The 18,931-nt window shown below is 33.7% G+C and overlaps 1 protein-coding gene and 1 pseudogene across 1 annotated transcript; both read left to right on the top strand.

Moving 5' to 3' along the window:
- The first annotated feature begins 1,040 nt into the window (after positions 1 to 1,040).
- On the top strand, positions 1,041 to 5,192 carry LOC125416909 (olfactory receptor 4K3-like; annotated as a pseudogene).
- A 9,054-nt stretch (positions 5,193 to 14,246) lies between these two features.
- On the top strand, positions 14,247 to 15,182 carry LOC125416758 (olfactory receptor 4F21-like). Its single transcript, XM_048459912.3, has one exon. The coding sequence runs from the start codon at positions 14,247 to 14,249 to the stop codon at positions 15,180 to 15,182; it is 936 nt and encodes a 311-aa protein (XP_048315869.3).
- Positions 15,183 to 18,931: the final 3,749 nt, after the last annotated feature.

The raw sequence follows: 18,931 nt of genomic DNA, 5'->3' as shown, positions 1-18,931 counted from the left end.
TAAAAATGGGATAAAGATACAAACAGAGAATTCTCAACAGAAGAAATGACCAAAAGACGCTTAAGAAAATGTTTAACGTTGTTTTGATTTGCATTTCCCTGATCGCTAAGGAGGCTGAACATGACCTTAAGTGTCTTTTGGCCATTTGAATTTCTGTTGAGAATTCTCTGTTCAGTTCAGTACCCCATTTTTTAGTTGGGTTATTAGAATTTTAATGTCTAGTTTCTTAAGTTCTTTATATATTTTGGAGATCAGACCTTTGTCTGATGCGGAGTTAGTGAAGATCTTCTCCCATTCTGTAGGATGCCTTTTTGCCTTAATGACAGTTTCCTTTCCTTTAAAGAATTTTCTCGGTTTCAAGACCTCCTCATCAAATCCAGCTGGACCGGGACTGAATGAGCATGTGTTCAAACCGGACTCTGAATGTGGCTGACAATGGGGGCTGACTGAGAAGACACTGATAAAGAATCTTCATCCGGCTATGGATGGAGATGGAGACAGAAACCCTCATCAGAGCAACAGACTGACTTCTCAAGGTCCAGTTGAAAAGCAGAAGGAGGGAGAAGACGAGCTAGAAAGTCAGGACCTCGAGTGGTTGGTCGACCCTCTGAGGCAGAGTGCCAGTACTAATGGGACCTCACCAAATCGAGCTGGACTGAAACTAAACGAGCATGTGATCAAATTGGACTCTCTGAATACAGCTGACAATGGGTGCTGACTGAGAAGCCATTGATAAAGGCATTGGGACTTGTTTCTACTGCATATACTGTTTTTTTGGTAACCTAGTCTGTTTGGATGCACAGCTTCCTGGGCCTGGATGTAGTTAGGAGGACCTTGGACTTCTCACAAGGCAGGGTTCCCTGCCCTCTCTTAAGGAGGGAGGGGGAGAGAGGAGGGTGAGTGGAGGAGTGGAAGGGGAATGAGAGGAGGAGAGGAAGTGTAAATTTTTGAATAAAATAAAAAAAAGAAAAGGTTCAACATTAGCCATCAGGGAAATGCAAATCAAAACAACTCTGAGATACCATCATATACCAGTCAGAATGACAAAGATCAAAAGCATTAATGCTGACTTGTGCTGGAGAGGATACAGAGTAAGAGGAAAACTCCTCCATTGCTATAAGGAGTACAAACTTGTACAACCACCTTGGAAATCAATACAGTGATTTCTCAGAAAATTGGGAATCAACCTACATCAAGGCCCAGCAATACTACTCTTGGACATATACTTGAAGGATTCTCATTCATATTATGAGAACATTTGCACAACTATGCACATGGCAACATTATTAGTAATAGGCAGAGCCTGGAAACAACCTAGATGCCCTTCAAGTAAAGAATAGATAAAGAAAATATGGTACATTTACACAATGGAGTACTGCTCAGTGGTTAAAAAAAATGACATCTTGAAATTTGCATGAAAAGAAAGGAAGTAGAAAAAAAGTCCATCCTGAATGGGATAACAATCCAGAAAGATAAGCATGATAGGTACATAAGTAAAAATATATATAAAGAAAAGTATTATGAGCCTGTAGTCCATGACCCCAGAGAATCTAGTTAACATGGAGAACCCTAAAAGAAACATACATGGATCCCCCTGGGAAGGGGAAATAGACAAGATCTCATGAGAAAATTGGAAGTGTGGGTGTGAGGGGAAAAGAGAGGGCTGAAGGAGAAAAAGAGGAGTGGACAAGGGGAGTGGGAAGAGAACTTGAAGGAATGGGATGATGGTCAAGATGGGGAAAGGGAAGAGAGGGAGAACAAGGAAAGAGTTATCTTGATTGAGCAAGCCATTATGGGGCTAGCAAGAAACCTGGCACTAGAGAAATTCTCAGGAATCTACAAGGATGATCCCAGCTAAGACTATAAGCAACTGTGGATAGGGTGCCCGAATTATGCTTGCATTGTAGTTAGATTAATGATTATCTTAAATAACATCATAAAACCTCTATCCAGCAACTGGTGAAAGCAGATACAGAGATCCACAATGAACACAGGGCTGAGCTCCCAAAATCCAGTTGAAGAGAAGGAGGAGTGATAATATGAACAAAGGGGTCATGATGAAGATACACACTGAAAAAGTTTACCTGAGCTAATGGGAGCTCACAGAGTCTTACCTGACAGCAGTGGGGGTGCAAAGTAGTGGGGAAGGACTAGCAGAGAACCAAACCATGCTCTCTGAATGTGGTGGCTATTTTATGGCTGGGGCAGACTATGGGGTGACTGTCACTGAGACCATGCTTTGTCACTACATCTTGAACTGTCTTTTTGGAACCCATTCTCTTTGGACAGATACCTTGCTCAGCCTAGATATAGTGGAAAAGATCTTGGTACTGCCTCAAAGCAGTGTGCTTTATTGATATCTCATGAAAAACTTCACATTCTCCAAGGAATGGGTGGGAGTGGGATAGGGAGAAGGTAGAGGGAGCAGAAGGAAGGGAGGGAGTGGAAACTGGAATTGGTTTGTAAAATAGAAAAGATGTTATTTTAAAAAATAATTAATTAATGTATAAAAGAAAATGAAATTTTAATGTAGCAAAAGAGATATGAACAAAAGAAAATTAATATTAGGAAAGAAAGGAACCCAGGAGAACAGAAAAGGAGGAACATGAGAGGTGACACATGGCAATTCAATAAAAACACACCAGATGCATAGATTAAAATGTGGCATAAAACTCATTGCTTGTTCAATTTATATTCACTAAAAAAATTTAGATTTCCCAAAATAGTAGGTAAACAAAAACAAATTGTAATAATATTATTTAGAATATATATAAAACACTAATTACGAATTAGTTATTATCCTATAGAGGCTTATAATATAAAACATGAAGCAAAATTTAAATGAATTTGAAAGTGTTTATGTATATTAAGAAGGCTATGGATAAAATAATGCTTAGTGGTACTTTTGGGAAACATGGGAAGAACTGAAACAACATATTTATAAAGAATAAAAGTATATAAAACTTGTGAAAATATAGGAATATAGTTTCTTTTCCTTTGAAAGATAGATCAGTTCATTTCACCAAAGTGTATTAAAATAAATATTAACATTTCTAAATTACTGATCTGATAAAGATTATTTCAGTTGGCTTTGCTCAAATATTTAGAGATCATTATATATTCACATTGCATCTACTTTCTTTTTCTTTCATTTTTGTATTGTTTTGTTGTTTGTTTTGTTTATTTTATTCCTTTTTTCTTGAAATGAGATTTTTCTATGTAATCATGGATGTTCTAGAAATGGCTCTGTAGACTATGCTGGCCTCAAACTCATAGAGATCCACCTGCCTCTGCCTCCTCAGTGCTGGAATTAAAGTTGTGTGCACGTGATCCAACCAGATTCTCTGAAGGTGGCCGGATTCTCTGAATGTGGCTGGCCCGGAGTCTTTCTGAGAAGCCATTGACAATGACACTGGGACTAGTTTCCTCTGCATATACTGGATTTTTGGGATCCAGTCTGTTTGGATACTCACCTTCCTGGACCTGGAGGGAGGGGGGAGGAACTTGAACTTCCCACAGGGCTGGAAATCCTGACTGCCCTTAGGGACAAAGAGGGAGGAGGAGAGGGAGGGGGGGGAGTGGGAGGGTGTTGGGAAGAGGGGCGTAAATGGAAACTTTTATAATTTAATAAAATTACTTTCAAAAAAAAAGAAGTTAGAGGTAATGGGTCAAGCAGTGATTTAATTAATACAGTTTCTGTGTGGTTATTTCAGGACTGAGGAGCCTGAAACAAACCAGCGGCCTTCTACATCAAATTGGCATGCCAACATAACCAACTAAATCCATTTAAGAATTGAGAGAGCTTGAAAAGAAATTCTAAACAAAAAAGAACAGAGTTTAGCACAGTTTCTTGGTGGCCATTTTTTTCTAGATGGGCTTGTGGCAAGCAGGGGTGCCATGGTATTATGGTATTATGACAGTCAAGTGAAGAGACTGTAAATATAACTCATATATTCACTGAAGGAATTTATCTCAGCATCCATGGCAAAAACATAGATTTAAGGCTTAGAATATGTGAGTAGAGTATCTGTTACTGATGTTTTTGCACAATATACTGACTTACATATCTATACATATTATCTTTCAGATGTGTAAAGTTTTTTCTGCATTTAGGATAATTCCCTGATTAGAAAGAATATACAAACAAAAAAGTTATTTTAAATTTGACTGGATACAATGCTAAGATATAATTTTTATTCTTTTCTGCTTTTTGACTCTGGACATTGACTGATTAGTTTCACTTCAGGAACTCTTTTGGCTCTGTCTTTCTCAAACCATTGGAGCACAGTGTACTAAGCACAGAGCACATTGGAAGAAACAAACCAGTCAGTGGTGTCTAAGTTTATTTTCAGGGAATCTGTACTTCAAGGGAACAACATATCTTCCTTCTGCTGCCATTTTCCACCCTTTACATGCTGACTGTGGTTGGCAGCCTTTTTGTTGTGATATTAATCATCAATGGTCATCATCTCCATTTTCCCATGCAGTTTATATCAACCAATTTCTCATTTGCTGAATTGTGGCTTTCCTCAATTACTAACCCCAATTGATCATAGACCTCATAAGAAAATAAAACATTTTCGGGGAAACTACATGAGCTTTGTAGGGGGTAAAATGGTGCTTCTTGTAACAATGGCCTATGTCCACCATGTGGCCATCTGCACCCACTACACTACACTAACATCATGGACAGACAGAAGTGCATATGGGTCCTTGTGATATTATGGATCATTGGATTTGTAAATGGCATTGGTCAACTGATCCTGACTTTGAAGCTATCTTTCTGTGCACCTAGAAAAATAGACAGTTGTTTTTACCTGCAGTGATGAAATTAGCCTGCATGAATATCGGTACTCTGGGTATTGTGATAAATGCTGACAGTGGTGTTTTAGCAAAAACTTAATTTATTCTCTTGCTGATATCTTACAGTTGCATTCTAGTAACTCCACAGCTTCACTTTAAAGATGGTTCCTCAATGACCCTCTCTACCTGTAAATCTATAGCATAATTGTTGTGCTGTTTTGGGAGGCCTGTCATTTTCAAAGTATCTGTGGTCAGTCAGCATCCCTTGGGGAGACAAGTTTCTTGCTGTATTTTACTTATTTATCACAGCTCTCCTGAATCCAGCCATCTATACACTGAGAAATAAAGATAATAAGAAAGCCATAAAGAAGATTGTAAATCACATGTGAGTTCTGAAATAATTTTTAGACATCTTATGTAATCACAAAATTCTTTATGTATACACTATTTATATTTTTAGTGGAAATTGAATTGTATAATAACTTGTTTCTAGACTATAGGAGTTGTCATTGTCATTCACTAGGTGACTGTGTATAAGTAGTGCCAGCAGGAAGGAAGTCTTTCTCTAGTAGCAGTTAATTATATCTTTTGCTGTTCTTGAGAGTAAAACATAAGATTTAAATTTCCTGAATTATATCATCAGTAAACAAAGGTAAAAGTGAATGTAAGAAGTTAAGAATCTTTTTTTATTTGGGTAAAATCAGAGCAGCAGCTTAGGCAGGTAGTGATTAATTCTATGTCCTTGAAGATCTGTGAATGTCTTAAATGGAATGCTCTTTCCTGATCCTAAGCACTGACCAAATAAACCTACTGATAAACATAAATGCAGGGAGGCAGATCTCTGTGTTTTCTGAGGCAAGAGGAATGAAGGACTGGAAGTCGGAAATTGTCTTCACACATTGCTAGGGTAGACAGTTCTGAACTGTAGAAATTAATTCCCAAATATGTAAAAGAAAGGTAGTCAACTACAGAGAAAATCTACAGTAAAAAACCACCACTTTATTCACAAAGCAATAACACCAAAATATTTGTCCTTTGGTTTAATCTTTACTAGGGTCCCTGGCTCTGGTACGTCACATGTGAAAAGAGAGTTGAGCAGTTACTGTATAATGTTGTGGCCTGTAGAAATTATATGAATAAATAAATGTTAAAAAAGAACCATCACAATGGAAGCTTTAGAGATTATTTTTCATTTGTATCATAATAAAAGCAATATATATATATGTGTGTGTGTGTGTGTGTTTGTGTGTGTGTGTGTGTGTGCCCCAATTGTGCTTTGAGGGCTCTATTACATGTCTCTCTGTGTGTAAAACAAAGAGTATCAGAAACTAAACATGAAGGAAGTATCAGAAAAAAGCATGAAGGAAAGAAATATATTTAAAATATGAAGATATTTTTATTCTGACATTCAAAGTGTAAACAAAAACAAGGCTGACTATTCCAAATAACCAACAAATTATTAGTGTAGTAATAAGATTAATAAAAAAAGAAAGGCACATATATTCAAAGCTTAGAATACAAAAGTAGAGTACATAATGAAAACTATTTATGGTGATGATGAATTGTATCAATAAGTTTATATTTTGTTTGAAATTTGAAAATGCCTACTGAAATCAAAACATTAAATCAAAAATCTTATTTTATTAAAAAAATAACTATTTAGTTTTATGCTTAAGTGTGTGCCTGAGTGTATGACAATATTCCATGTGCGTGCAAGAATACAAGGAGGTCAGAAGAGGCATCAGAACCTCTGGAACTATAATAGACAGTTAAGTATTGCCACATAGGTGTAGAGTACTGAACCCCAGTCTTCTTTAAGATCACCCAGTGCTATTAGCCACTGAGCCATCTCTCTCCCACAAGCAAGACAAACCTACGTGTATATTAATTCATTTTGAAAAGTAGTAATTTTCATTGTAAGAGGTTCATGTAACTATTATGTACACTAATCATATGCACTCCCACTCTACTTGCCATCACTTATTTGCCTGATTCTGCACCCACTGTTGCTTTTCTTCTCAGTTACTCATTTTTCTACTTTCATTTTTTAGAAAAAAATTACAGTGTCTGTCCTCTTGAATAAGTGTTATTTCATTTAGCAAGATCTATAATTTTATTTTCTTGTTGATAGCTGTTCTATGTAGCCAAAAATGTTATCACAAAATCTCAATGATGTTTTTGTGTTGCTGTTGGTTATTATGGGAGGAGGATTTTTTGGGGTCTTGTTTTATTTTATTTTTTGCTACTAAGTGGAAACCCAGTGTCTCATGTATGCTAGGGAATCTTGTTAATATTAAACTATATATTTCCAATAAAATCCAATTTATTTTTTATATTGGAAACTTGAAATGGAATCTTACTAAGGGGCTCAAGTTATCCTTGGCTGAAGTTTTTCCACCCCACTCTTCCAAGGAACTAGAATTACAGGCCTGGATGTTGAGGTTAATTTAGTTTAATATGTATTTACCTAATGAATAACCATTCATTCTAACCCCTCTCAATCTTCCACTGGAATTCATTTCAGAAGTAGAAAAACATGATCCTAACATTAATAGGTAAGTAACAGTTAATCGGAACAGTCATGGGAATCCTTAGCAAATGTCAGATGTCATAGCACCTGACTTCAGAATATACTGCAAAATCAGTGTTACAAACAGCATGTAACAGAAACAGAATAATAACGCTGACAAATACGTGGCTTAGAAATAAATTTACAATGCAAAGCTATCTGACTTTTACAAAGTGATGAAAATATACAATGGAGAATAAGGTAATCTGTTTAGTAAATTCAGAAGTAGGAATCTCGCCATATCCATGGTTCTCACAAAATAAAGTTCAGAAACGATCAAAGACCTATAACAAACACAATTAAACATAAAACTAATTATTTTTAATAGTTATATATTGTATTAGCTGGAAACTTGAAAATACTGAAGAAGAAAACATCATTGGGATACATACAATGACTTTCTAAATATTACTTAAAAACACAAGAAATAGTAAGAAGAATTAACAAATAACATTGCCTGAAATTAAAAAACTTCTACAAAGCAAAGGCAAAAATTTGAAAAAAAAACTCTACCACTATTCACCCAATAAGGGATTACTATGCATTGTATATAAAGAACTAAAAAATTTAAGACTAAAGACAAAAAAATACAAAAAAATATGAGCAAATGACCTGAAGACATTCTTCAAAGAAGAAATACATATGACTATTCAATGCAAGAAAAAATGGCACACTTAGTCATCAAGCAATGACAATTTCAAACATTATTATTGTAATTTTTGTTCAGAAAAGTATATGTTTGTAGCAGTGTCCATTGAAGTAAGAACAGGACATCAATTGTTTAAAGCTGAAGATGTCATTCATTTAAGATTCAGGTCCCTGAGGCCCTGAGCTGGACCTGATATGAAAGTTTCCTCCATTAAGATGTATTCTTATGGTAGGAGGAGGACAAACTTCTTCATGTTACCTGAAACTACACTATGCATGTTTTGAATGTTGCAATGCCCATGAACAAATTACTAACAGTAAAACACATCTTTAGATGTCATATATAGTTGTCATTGATAAATGAAATTTTAATGTGGAAAAAGAAAGACAGGAACAAAAGAAAATTAATATTAGGAAAGAGAAAAAGACTTAGGAGAACAGAAAAGGAGGAACAGGAGGGGAGATAGAGAGCAATTGTGATGAAGGTATACCAGATACACAGGTTAAAGTGTGACATAAAACTCATTGTTTGTTCAACTTATATTCAATAGTAAAATTATAGATCGCCTCAAATAGATGATAAACAGAAAATAAATTTGCTTCATATAATGCACCTCCTTAACCATTATAAATATATAATTTAGAGTCATATAAAACATGATTTAAGGATGAGTTATTATCTTATAGAGGCCAATATTATAAAAAATGAAACAAAATTTAAATGACTTTAAAAGTGTTTATGTATATTGAGAAGGTTGAACATAAAATTAGGCTTAGTGGTACTTGTTGAAAGCATTGGAAGAACTAAAATCAAAGTTTGTAAAGAAAAAATATATATAAACATGACAAAACTATATGAATATAGTTTCTTTTTCTTTGGAAAATAGATATATTAAGTTCAATTAATCAGATTGTATTAACATAAATATTAATATTTCTAAATTATTGGCCTAAGGAAGATTATTTCTAGTACTTTTGTTCAAATATTTAGAGATAATTATTTATCCACATTACATAACTTTTGTCTATTTTCATTTTTGTTTTGTTTTTGTTTCTTTTGTTTTGTTTTTGTTTCTTTAAACAAGATATTTCTTTGTAACCACGGCTTTCCTGAAATGGCTTCATAGAACAGGCTAGCCTCAAACTCATAGAGATCCACCTTCCTCTGGGTCCTCAGTGGTGGAAATAAAGTTGTACACCATCATCATCCAACTTCATTTTGATATTATATTATAATTCTTCTTTTCATTAGTCTTTCTTCCTTAACCTCTTTTTAAACACTCCCATATACTTCTATACACTACTTAAAATTCATGGCCTCCTATTTCATTATATATATAATACACATACATATATATAATACACATAGATACATACATACACACACACAGAGATGTGTGTGTGTGTCTGTGTGTGTCTGTGTATCTGTGTGTATGTGTCTGTGTGTGTGTCGTGAGTGTGTCTGTGTGTGTGTGTATGTATGTATGTATGTGTATATATATATATATATATATATATATATATATATATATATATATATATCCATACAAAGTTATTTGCATGTATGTTTTCAGGGCGAACCTTCTCTTCTTTCCTAGGGTAGAGAGACCCTCCCACCTCAGCTCTACCTTGTCACATACATTTTTTTGTGGGGTTGAAACTTCAGGAACTTTTCCCTGTGCTTTGACATGTCCATTGGTATCATCCTTGTTTGCCTCATATTTGGGCAGTCATTTCGGTGAAACCATGTGAGTACCAGAGGACTAGGGAGTTTGCTATGGGAATGTATCTTCTAGTGATATCAGAAGCCTCATCTTTTCTTATGTCTTATATTGATATGAAAAACAATAAGTGAAACAATGGACAATGTATCTGTAATTCTTCAATTCTGTATCCCTAGAGTCTAAGTCTATTCTTTTTCTATTATGTGTTTAGTTTTAACTTGAAGTAGTACAATTATAACCATAGTTTCACAAAATAAATAATCCTACTTTTTGTCCATATTTTCTGGAGTTTCTTTCTCTTGAACTTTCAGTCTTCTATGCAAACCAATTGCATATATGACAATATATTATCCTTGAATCATTTATATTTCTTATATTTTGTAATCTGCCAATCTCAATCTTACACCAAGAGAAGTGATCAATATATTTGTCAGAACAAAATTTGTTCTTGAGCCTAAAGGGTCTGATACACTGAATACCAAAGTTCTTAAGGAAACATTCATTTTAAAGAGTTTCTTTTCTCTCATCATACAGGAATGGATCATATCTTCATAAAGGGATCACAAGCAAGACTGTGATGGGAGTCAGAAAATTATCAAAGAAGTCAGAAAAGGTTTTGGAAGAATATGAAATCTCACTTAGGTATAAATATTAAATAAACAGTTAAAAGTGCATTATAGTACATTATATTACTCTTTTCTATTCGTTTCTATGTATTTCTTAAAAATGGATATTAGCACAATTTAATAGATACCAAACAGGTCTTATCAATTGTTTTAATAAGTCCAACAATTCAATGTACATCAGATCACAAATTTAAAACATTATCACAACCATACAGGGACTCCTCATCAAATAGATCTGTCATTTACCAATAATTTCTTCTATGGTTATTAATAGGTGCCTCTTGGGAAAACAATATTTATAGGAGGCAAAGTTCCTATAGAAAACTAATCATTATGTAGATATTGAATATTATTCCCAGTCACATTAACTGGTTGTATTCCTGTTGATAAGTAGCTGTGTGCCTTTAGTTGTAATGATGAGGCGTGAATTAGAAAGCACGTTCTTCCTGTCTGGTGTTTCTCATCCCTTGAAGATGCTGAAGGTAGAATCTATGCTTTCTCAGGTAGGTGTAGGACCATTCTCTAATCTCCTAGTGTCAGGCTGAACAACCCTCAACATGTTCTATGGTTTTGTTTTTCATATTCTACATTTTCTGTGTCTTTTGATTTGACCTAGTTCACCTCTCTCAAGTTCATTTGTAACCTTTGCTTTCTATACTCACAGTTAAAGCTGAGTTGAGAGGAATTACAATATTCTTCAAAGCAGTAGTTTTTTAAAGTAATATGTGTACTATTTTGACTCTTCTTTCCCCTTCCCTCTAAAGAATAAGATCAGTAAAATACAAAAGCAAGGTCTGTATCTTGAGTCTCTCATAAAACCTAAATTATTCTTTCCAGTCTGAAAATCTATACAAAAGTCTCTTAAACATTACCAATTTTATGATGAATAAAACATATTTAGTAGCTTTGCTATAATATTACATTATATTAGATATTAGTAATGCCTCATATATATATATATGCATATATATTCATTAGTCTGTTATATACATTAACATAAATATATGTTTTTATTTGAAAAAATACTATAAGATAAAACAACTCACATTGGGATGAATAAGTTACAATAGTTATTTAATTCCAATTACAGGATAATATCAAGATAGATTAGTGGGTAAAGAGGCTTTTTAGTAAAATTATGTTTATTGATTTGTATATGATTTGAAAAGTGTTTTGAAAAGTAACTAATTTGCAGTTATTTCTTTGCATTTTTATAAGATCATCCCTTTTTAAATAGAAGTTTGTGGCACATTCTAAACCTTTGCAAAATAGTATTCCTTTTACTGCCCCACCACTCATTGTTTATATCTTCAAATTGCATGCTCTTCATTTTGTGTTAGTCCTTCTTATGTATCCACTACTTTTCAGTAATTTTGAAGTTAATTCATGGATTAGTCTTCTGGCAAATGATATTTTACAAAGTCTGAACTTGCTTTATTTTATTATAATACTTGGAATTTCCATTTTATACAGAGTACCAAATATACAAATATAAAATAAAAATATATTAATAAAATGTATACACATTGTTTTTTATGTTTTTGTTCTGTATAAACAAACTATTACTGATTTCTTATATTTGTTTATATCTCTTGCACATAATATTTCTTCTTTGTCTTAATTTTTGAGACAGTTGTATAATTTGGCTACCGGTTATTGAAACTTTGCACTTTTCTTTCAAATAACATTTTTTAATTAGATTATCATCTATTTCATTACATACTGTTAATCTATAGCTCTAACAAATGCTTCTTTACTTTTTAGATTTAATGCTTTATTTATAATAAGAAGTTAACAATCTAAAAATTCCAATAAAATCATGTTAAAAACATTACTCATGTTTTATATTTATTTCCTACAAGCATTGAGGAAAAATTGTTTGAAATATTATGACATTTTACCAAAGTTTTTTCTAATATACTACAGAACCACAAAAGGTTCTTAATAAACACATCTAGGGATTAACTTGAAAAATCCCATTGACAACCTGATCTTTATTTATTTACTTCTTTTGGTTTTTTGAGACAGGGTTTCTCAGTATCTGTGGAGCCTGTCCTGGTACTAGCTCTTGTAGAACAGACTGGCCTTGAACTCACAGAGTTCAACTCACCTGCCTCTGCCTCCCAAGTGCTGGGATTAATCATCTGCCACCACGGCCAGGCTGAGAACTTGATCTTTAGATAGACAACTCCTCAAACATCCTTAAGAATAACTTAAATACAAGGAACAAAGGAGACAATAGTATGTAAAGTAAATGTTACTTTATTTTTTATTTTAAACTAACATACCTCCGTGCACATTTTGAGGAAATAGCACTTCTGTTGAATGATAAATGGAAAAGCACATAACTGATAGATATCAGAAAACCAATGGTAGAAATGTACACCAACAAGACCATAATAAAGAATGAAATTCTGCCACAGTGCCAAAGAAACTATGATTAATATGATGATTGCTTAGGATCTTAATAGTTAGAGCTACTTCATTCAAAATACTCTGAAGAAAGGAAACCATAATAGAATGAATAAAATTGATCATTACCTTACAAAGGAGATGTTGGAATGAATAGGGCACTTAGTGTAAAAAATTCCAGGGCCTCACTTTTCTGTTTGTTTACTTGCTTAGGATTTTGACACAAGATATCCAGTAGCCAATAATGGCTTACAACTCACTATCTAGCCCAAGTGATTTTCAATTAGTAATCCTCTGCTATTAAACACTCCCACACCCAGCATCTAGATTTAAAATTAAAAAAGCAACACTATAATGAGAAGTCACTATATTAGTGGATTAAGGAAAATAAGAACTGAATAAATTTTAGTCAATTAGAAATATACCTTAAAAAGATCTCAGCATAAAATTAAAGGGCCTGTTGTTAAAGAACTCAGAGTGGTAAATAGGAACATAGATTACCATATCTTTAGTTATGTATGCCAGTTGTAGCTCCAGTACTTTATCCCTCTAAAAGTCAGTGTCTCTGTGTATAAAATGAATCTAAAAAAACAGAACATAGAATTGTGTGAAGTTTGAAGGAAATAGTGTTTAGGCATAGATCCTTTTCCAGAATAATTGTTTAATACAACTTACATACAAATGTTATCATTAATTATTATATTTACTTAAATGTGCACATTCTATTATTGAAGGAAATAATGAATGAATAAATTGCTGCAAGCCTATATAATTTTGAGTAATTATTTAAATATGGTGAATGAGCTCAATCTATGCATCTGTCCTCCTCCTTAACTTATGCAAATAAAAAAATCATATGCTAGGTACACTAGTTAAGGAAAATGTTGATGTTCATGAAAGAGTAAGAAATGCTGCTAGGAATAGTTTGCAATTCATTACCAAAGAAATAATCTGAAGAAAACAAAAATATTGCCACATGAGTGAGGAAACTCATAAGAGAGGACCTATGGAAAATATAAAGGCAACCTCCACAGTCAAAGTAAAACAAAACAAAAAATGCCTGGTTTTGGAAAAAACAATGAAAGTGTTAACTGTTTTCATCCTTTTAAGATGATAACAACTTTCTTGCATTTAATAATTTTCTATAGTTAAAGGAGGCTGTTTTTTGCCCAGGAGCCTATGATTTTTCTGCTTTAGCATTGTGCACACCATATCTAAATAGATAATCTGGGTTATATTGCTAGTATACATTTTTTTCTGTGATCTTCCAATCTCTTTATGTGTGATCTGCTGGTCATTATATTTCTCTTCCTGAATGTTATTCATGTAGCTCCAACTATGATAAATACAGCCATCAAAAGAAAAAAATTATAGTCAATGGAGACTATTGATTACTACCATTGATGAAAACGTGGTCATTTTCTATCAACAGGTGCATTGATATCCTCTTCTCTGTACCAAACAATGGATCAAACAAATGACTCTGTAGTTTTTGAGTTTGTGTTGCTGGGACTCTTCAGTTCCTGGAAAACTACAATTTTTCTCATATACATTTTTTCTTTGCTCTATTTAAGCATAATCTTGGGAAATCTTTTTATTGTCTTTTTGGTAATTACTGACTCCCACTTACAGTCTCCTATGTACTTTCTTCTGGCCAACCTGTCCCTCATTGATGTTGGACTTTCCTCTACCACAGTTCCCAAGATGATCTCAGATCTTCTGAAAGAACACAGAGTAATTTCTTTTCGCAGTTGTATGACTCAGATCTGTTTTATCCACATTATAGGAGGAGTGGAGATGGTGCTGCTCATAGCCATGGCATTTGACAGGTACACAGCCATCTGTAAGCCTCTGCACTACCTGAGCATCATGAGCCCTAAAATGTGCATCTCATTTTTAATCGCTGGCTGGGTCACTGGTGTCGTCCATGCCCTGTCCCAGTTCTCTTTTGTTATAAACCTGCCTTTTTGTGGTCCTAACAAAGTAGACAGCTTTTACTGTGACTTCCCTCGGATCATACAACTCGCATGCACTGACAGAAACAAATTTGAATTTGTTGTTGCTGCCAACAGTGGATTCATGAGCATGGGGACCTTCTTCCTGCTTCTGCTCTCCTATGTCTTCATTTTGGTCACTGTCTGGAAAAGGTCCTCAGGGGACTTGTCTAAGGCACTTGTCACTCTGTCAGCACACATCACTGTGGTTGTTCTCTTTTTTACTCCCTGCATGTTTCTCTATGTGTGGCCTTTTCCCACATCATCAATTGACAAATACCTGTTTATTGTTGACTTTGCTGTAACCCCTGCCCTGAATCCTGTTATCTATACATTAAGAAACAAAGATATGAAAGAAGCCATTAAAAAGCTGAGTAAGCAAAGATGTTATGTCAGAATTGTCTGACCATATCTGTCATTAGAGTCTGTTTATAAACACAGAAACCCCTATTTTTATGCTCATTGGACGTCTTCAGTTATTATGCTTTTCAGGCCAGGGTAAACATTAAATATATCTTACTGAACAAATATATGTTACTTTTACATATTTACTAACAGATTTTACAACTGTGGGAAACAGAAATCTATCAAAAATATTATAAAGTATATTAAATAATCATATCTTATTTTTTAATCATGTCATTTTGACATAAGAAATAATAAAATGATATTTCTTCTGTTCCCATGTGATTCACAAAACCTGCTTATTTATTCTGGCAAATGTCACATCCAATGTTTAGATACACAGAAGCAGTAGCTATGTTTAGTTACTTAGCTCAAAGCACCTCCAAAGAAACCCTAAGACACAATCTGATTACAAACAATTTATTTGGAAACTGATATTTAGAGGCATCAATAAGAGAGCAGATATAAGAATAGAAAAGGTAAACATTACTGTGGTAATACACATAACTGGGTTTCAGAAATGTAAAAGTAAAAAAAAATGGAATACTACTTACTGTTAATGGGAAAACATGGAGATTACTAAGTGATTTTCAAACAGGATGATCAAATGATTCAGAAACTCCATTATTTGACTGTGTGTGTGTGTGTGTGTGTGTGTGTGTGTGTGTGTGTGTGTGTGATCAGATAGGTATTAGTATCATTATATATATATAGGTGTAAAATGTATATTTAGATGTGCATGTCTATTGAGTTTCTACTCACAATAACCAAAATCTGATACAATCCAAATATCCATCTGCTAATGAATGGATATGTAAAATATGATCACATGCAAAATGAAATGTCATAAAATTGATGACAATCTCTCATTTATATCAAAGCATCTAATAACTTGAGATCATGTGTAGAATAAACCAGTGATGGAGAAGCAAGTAAAGGTTGAGGTGAGTAGAGGTGGAAGGATGAGATTCGCAGTTATTAAGAACAGAATAATATTCCACTTTGCTGTTTCACATGGGAGCTCTGGAGAAAAGAGTTATGTATTTATATTTCAAAAAATGCAGAGACAATGATGACAAATGACTTATCAAGAAGAAATCATAAATGTTTGAAGAGAAAAATATTTCATATAAGTATACATTTATTCAAGTATTATATTTTATCTCACGAATAACTATAATTTCTTTTTTTGCATAAAATTGTGAGGAAAACATCAAATAAGTTCTTCTTCCAAATTGGAATGGTGTCTAAAATACCAATCTGATTTGAGAATGTATAATCGGGTGAATAAATGAATTTACTGGGAGAGACTTAAGCAGGGTTGAATGGCTGATGTTCATGTGTATTCAAGAAATCATCACTCATTCCCATTAATGTCCTGTCTCATAGATCTCTACACTATTGCAGCACAAATCAGAGACCAAAAACAAATACAGAGGAACTTTGTGTTGGGTGCATGTCATCTTAACTTATATTTTAAAATACAGTTTGAAGTCAAAGTCCACAAGACCATAGTAAGGGAGGTTTTGCTTCACTGTAGTCTGCTGCATAAAATCAAAATATAGTAGTTTGCTGGAAAATGCTGTTGTCTTTGGTTAGGAATGTAATATTAACATCCATTAAAATTTAAAATAAAACAATGATATGCATATATTATTATTGTTATTGTTATACAATATATAATAATACTTTTTTATTTCTCATCAATCTTACTGTTCAGAAATGAAAAAGGAATATTTAAAAAGTCTTATCCATACTCATACCTCACTTAGTTCAAATTGTTCAATATATCATAGTTCTCATTTTACTCATTTATGTGTGTAAATACAGAATATATTTCACTGTAGAATACTTCATAAATTTTATTTTTTTATATTTTCCATGTTATTAAACATATTATTTTTTCAAAAAATAAAATATGAATACATTTTCCCCTTCTTCTACTCCTACTTCCTTCCCAAATTCTGACCCATTCATACCCACTTCTTTCTCTCTCTCTCCTTCAAAATGAACAGGATTTTAAGAGATAAAAATAAAACATTACAAAATAAAAGAAAAGATAAAGCAAAAAACATCATATCTAAGTTGGACAAGACAAGACAAGAGAAAAATGAAAGAGCCTCAATAGCAGTCACAAGAATCAGGGACCAACCCATTTGCACATTAAAAATTTCTATGAAGGTGTTCATCTGAAAGCTATCATATATATTCAGGGGATATGGTATAGGCCAGTTTAGGCCCGCGATTGCTACTTATCTCTCTGTGAGTTCATATGAGCTTTGTTCATTAGATTTAGCAGGCCTTGCTCTCCTCATGTTCTCCATACCCTCTGTCCCCCTTACTCCTGCCTCCTCAACTTTATGTTTTATGAGCTCTGAGGTTGGGGAGTATTTGATGGGGATATCTCCTTAAGAGCTGTGTTCCCAAGGTTTCTCTCTGTGCATGATATCTGCCTGTTGTCTCTGTATTTGTCCAATTTGCTGCAAGGAAGCCTCTCTGATCACGTAAGGCACCAATCTAGGCATATAGCAGAATATCATTATTCTTATTACTTTCTATAGAACTAGGTTTCCATACCATTCTTCAAATTACCTTCAATTCTAGTTGGCTCTCCAATCGTTCTCTCCCTCAATCATGCTCACCTGCCTTTCCCACCTGATCCTCCAATTCTCATCATTCCCTTCAGCCCAAATTCATCCTACCCATATAATCTATTCTATTTTCCCCTTCAAGGGAGATCTATATATACTCATAGTCCCTTCCTCTATGTCTATCTTTTCTGTGTCTATGGATGATAACTTGGTTATCATTTATTTAGTGACTAATATTCAGATATAAGCAAATACATATCATATTTATCTTTCTGAATCTGAGATATTTTACTGAAAATGACTTTTTTCTAGTTACATCCATTTGACTTCAATTTGAATGATATACTCTTTAAAAACAAGTAATACTCCATTGTATAAATCTTCCATATTTTTATCCAGTCTTTTGCAGAGGACCAAATAGGTAGTTTCCAATTTCTGGCTCTAATGAATAAAGCAGAAATGAACAAAGCTATTGAGTGTTCTTTGGGTATATATCCAAGAGTATATATGGGTCTTGAGGTCACCGTCTATCTGAAGAACCACCACACCAATTTCCATAGTGTCTGTACAAGTCTGTACATAGTGTCTGTACATTTACCAACTTTAGAGGAGTGTTCCCCTAATGCAACACCCTAACCAGTATGTCACTTGTGTTTTGAACTTAGCCATTCTAACAGATGTAAGATGAAATCTCAAGGTAGTTTTGATTTGCATTTACAAAATGGCTAAGGTTTCTTAACATTTCTCAGTCATTTGAGATTACTCTATTGAAATTCTTTTTAGAAATGTACCCCATTTTAATTAAATTGTTTCTTGATATTTAGTTTCTGATTTCTTCATTTATTTTGGATATTAGTCCTCTATGAAATGTGAAATTGGTACAAATCTTTTCCCATTTTGTAGGTTTCCACTTTCTTCAAATGATGGCATTCTTTGGCTTACAGAGATTTTCAGTTTCATGATGTCAACAATATTAATTGTTGACCATAGTGTTCATGCTGTCAGTGTTCTGTTCAGGAAGTTGTGTCCTGTGAAAATGCGTTCAAGGATATTCCTCACTTTCTCTTCTGTGAAGTTCAATGAACTTTGTTTTATATTGTTGTCTTTGATCCATTTGTGTTGGGGGAGGCTGGTCATTTGTTTCCAGCTGCCCAGAACC

The sequence above is a fragment of the Myodes glareolus genome, chromosome 10, assembly GCF_982192425.1.
Source record: "Myodes glareolus chromosome 10, mMyoGla1.1, whole genome shotgun sequence".
NCBI lineage: Eukaryota > Metazoa > Chordata > Mammalia > Rodentia > Cricetidae > Myodes > Myodes glareolus.
This window is presented reverse-complemented; position numbering and strand designations above follow the sequence as displayed.

Coding starts and splice junctions, on each gene's coding strand:
- LOC125416758 (XM_048459912.3), top strand. CDS start 14,247: ATGGATCAAACAAATGACTCTGTAGTTTTTGAGTTTGTGTTGCTGGGA.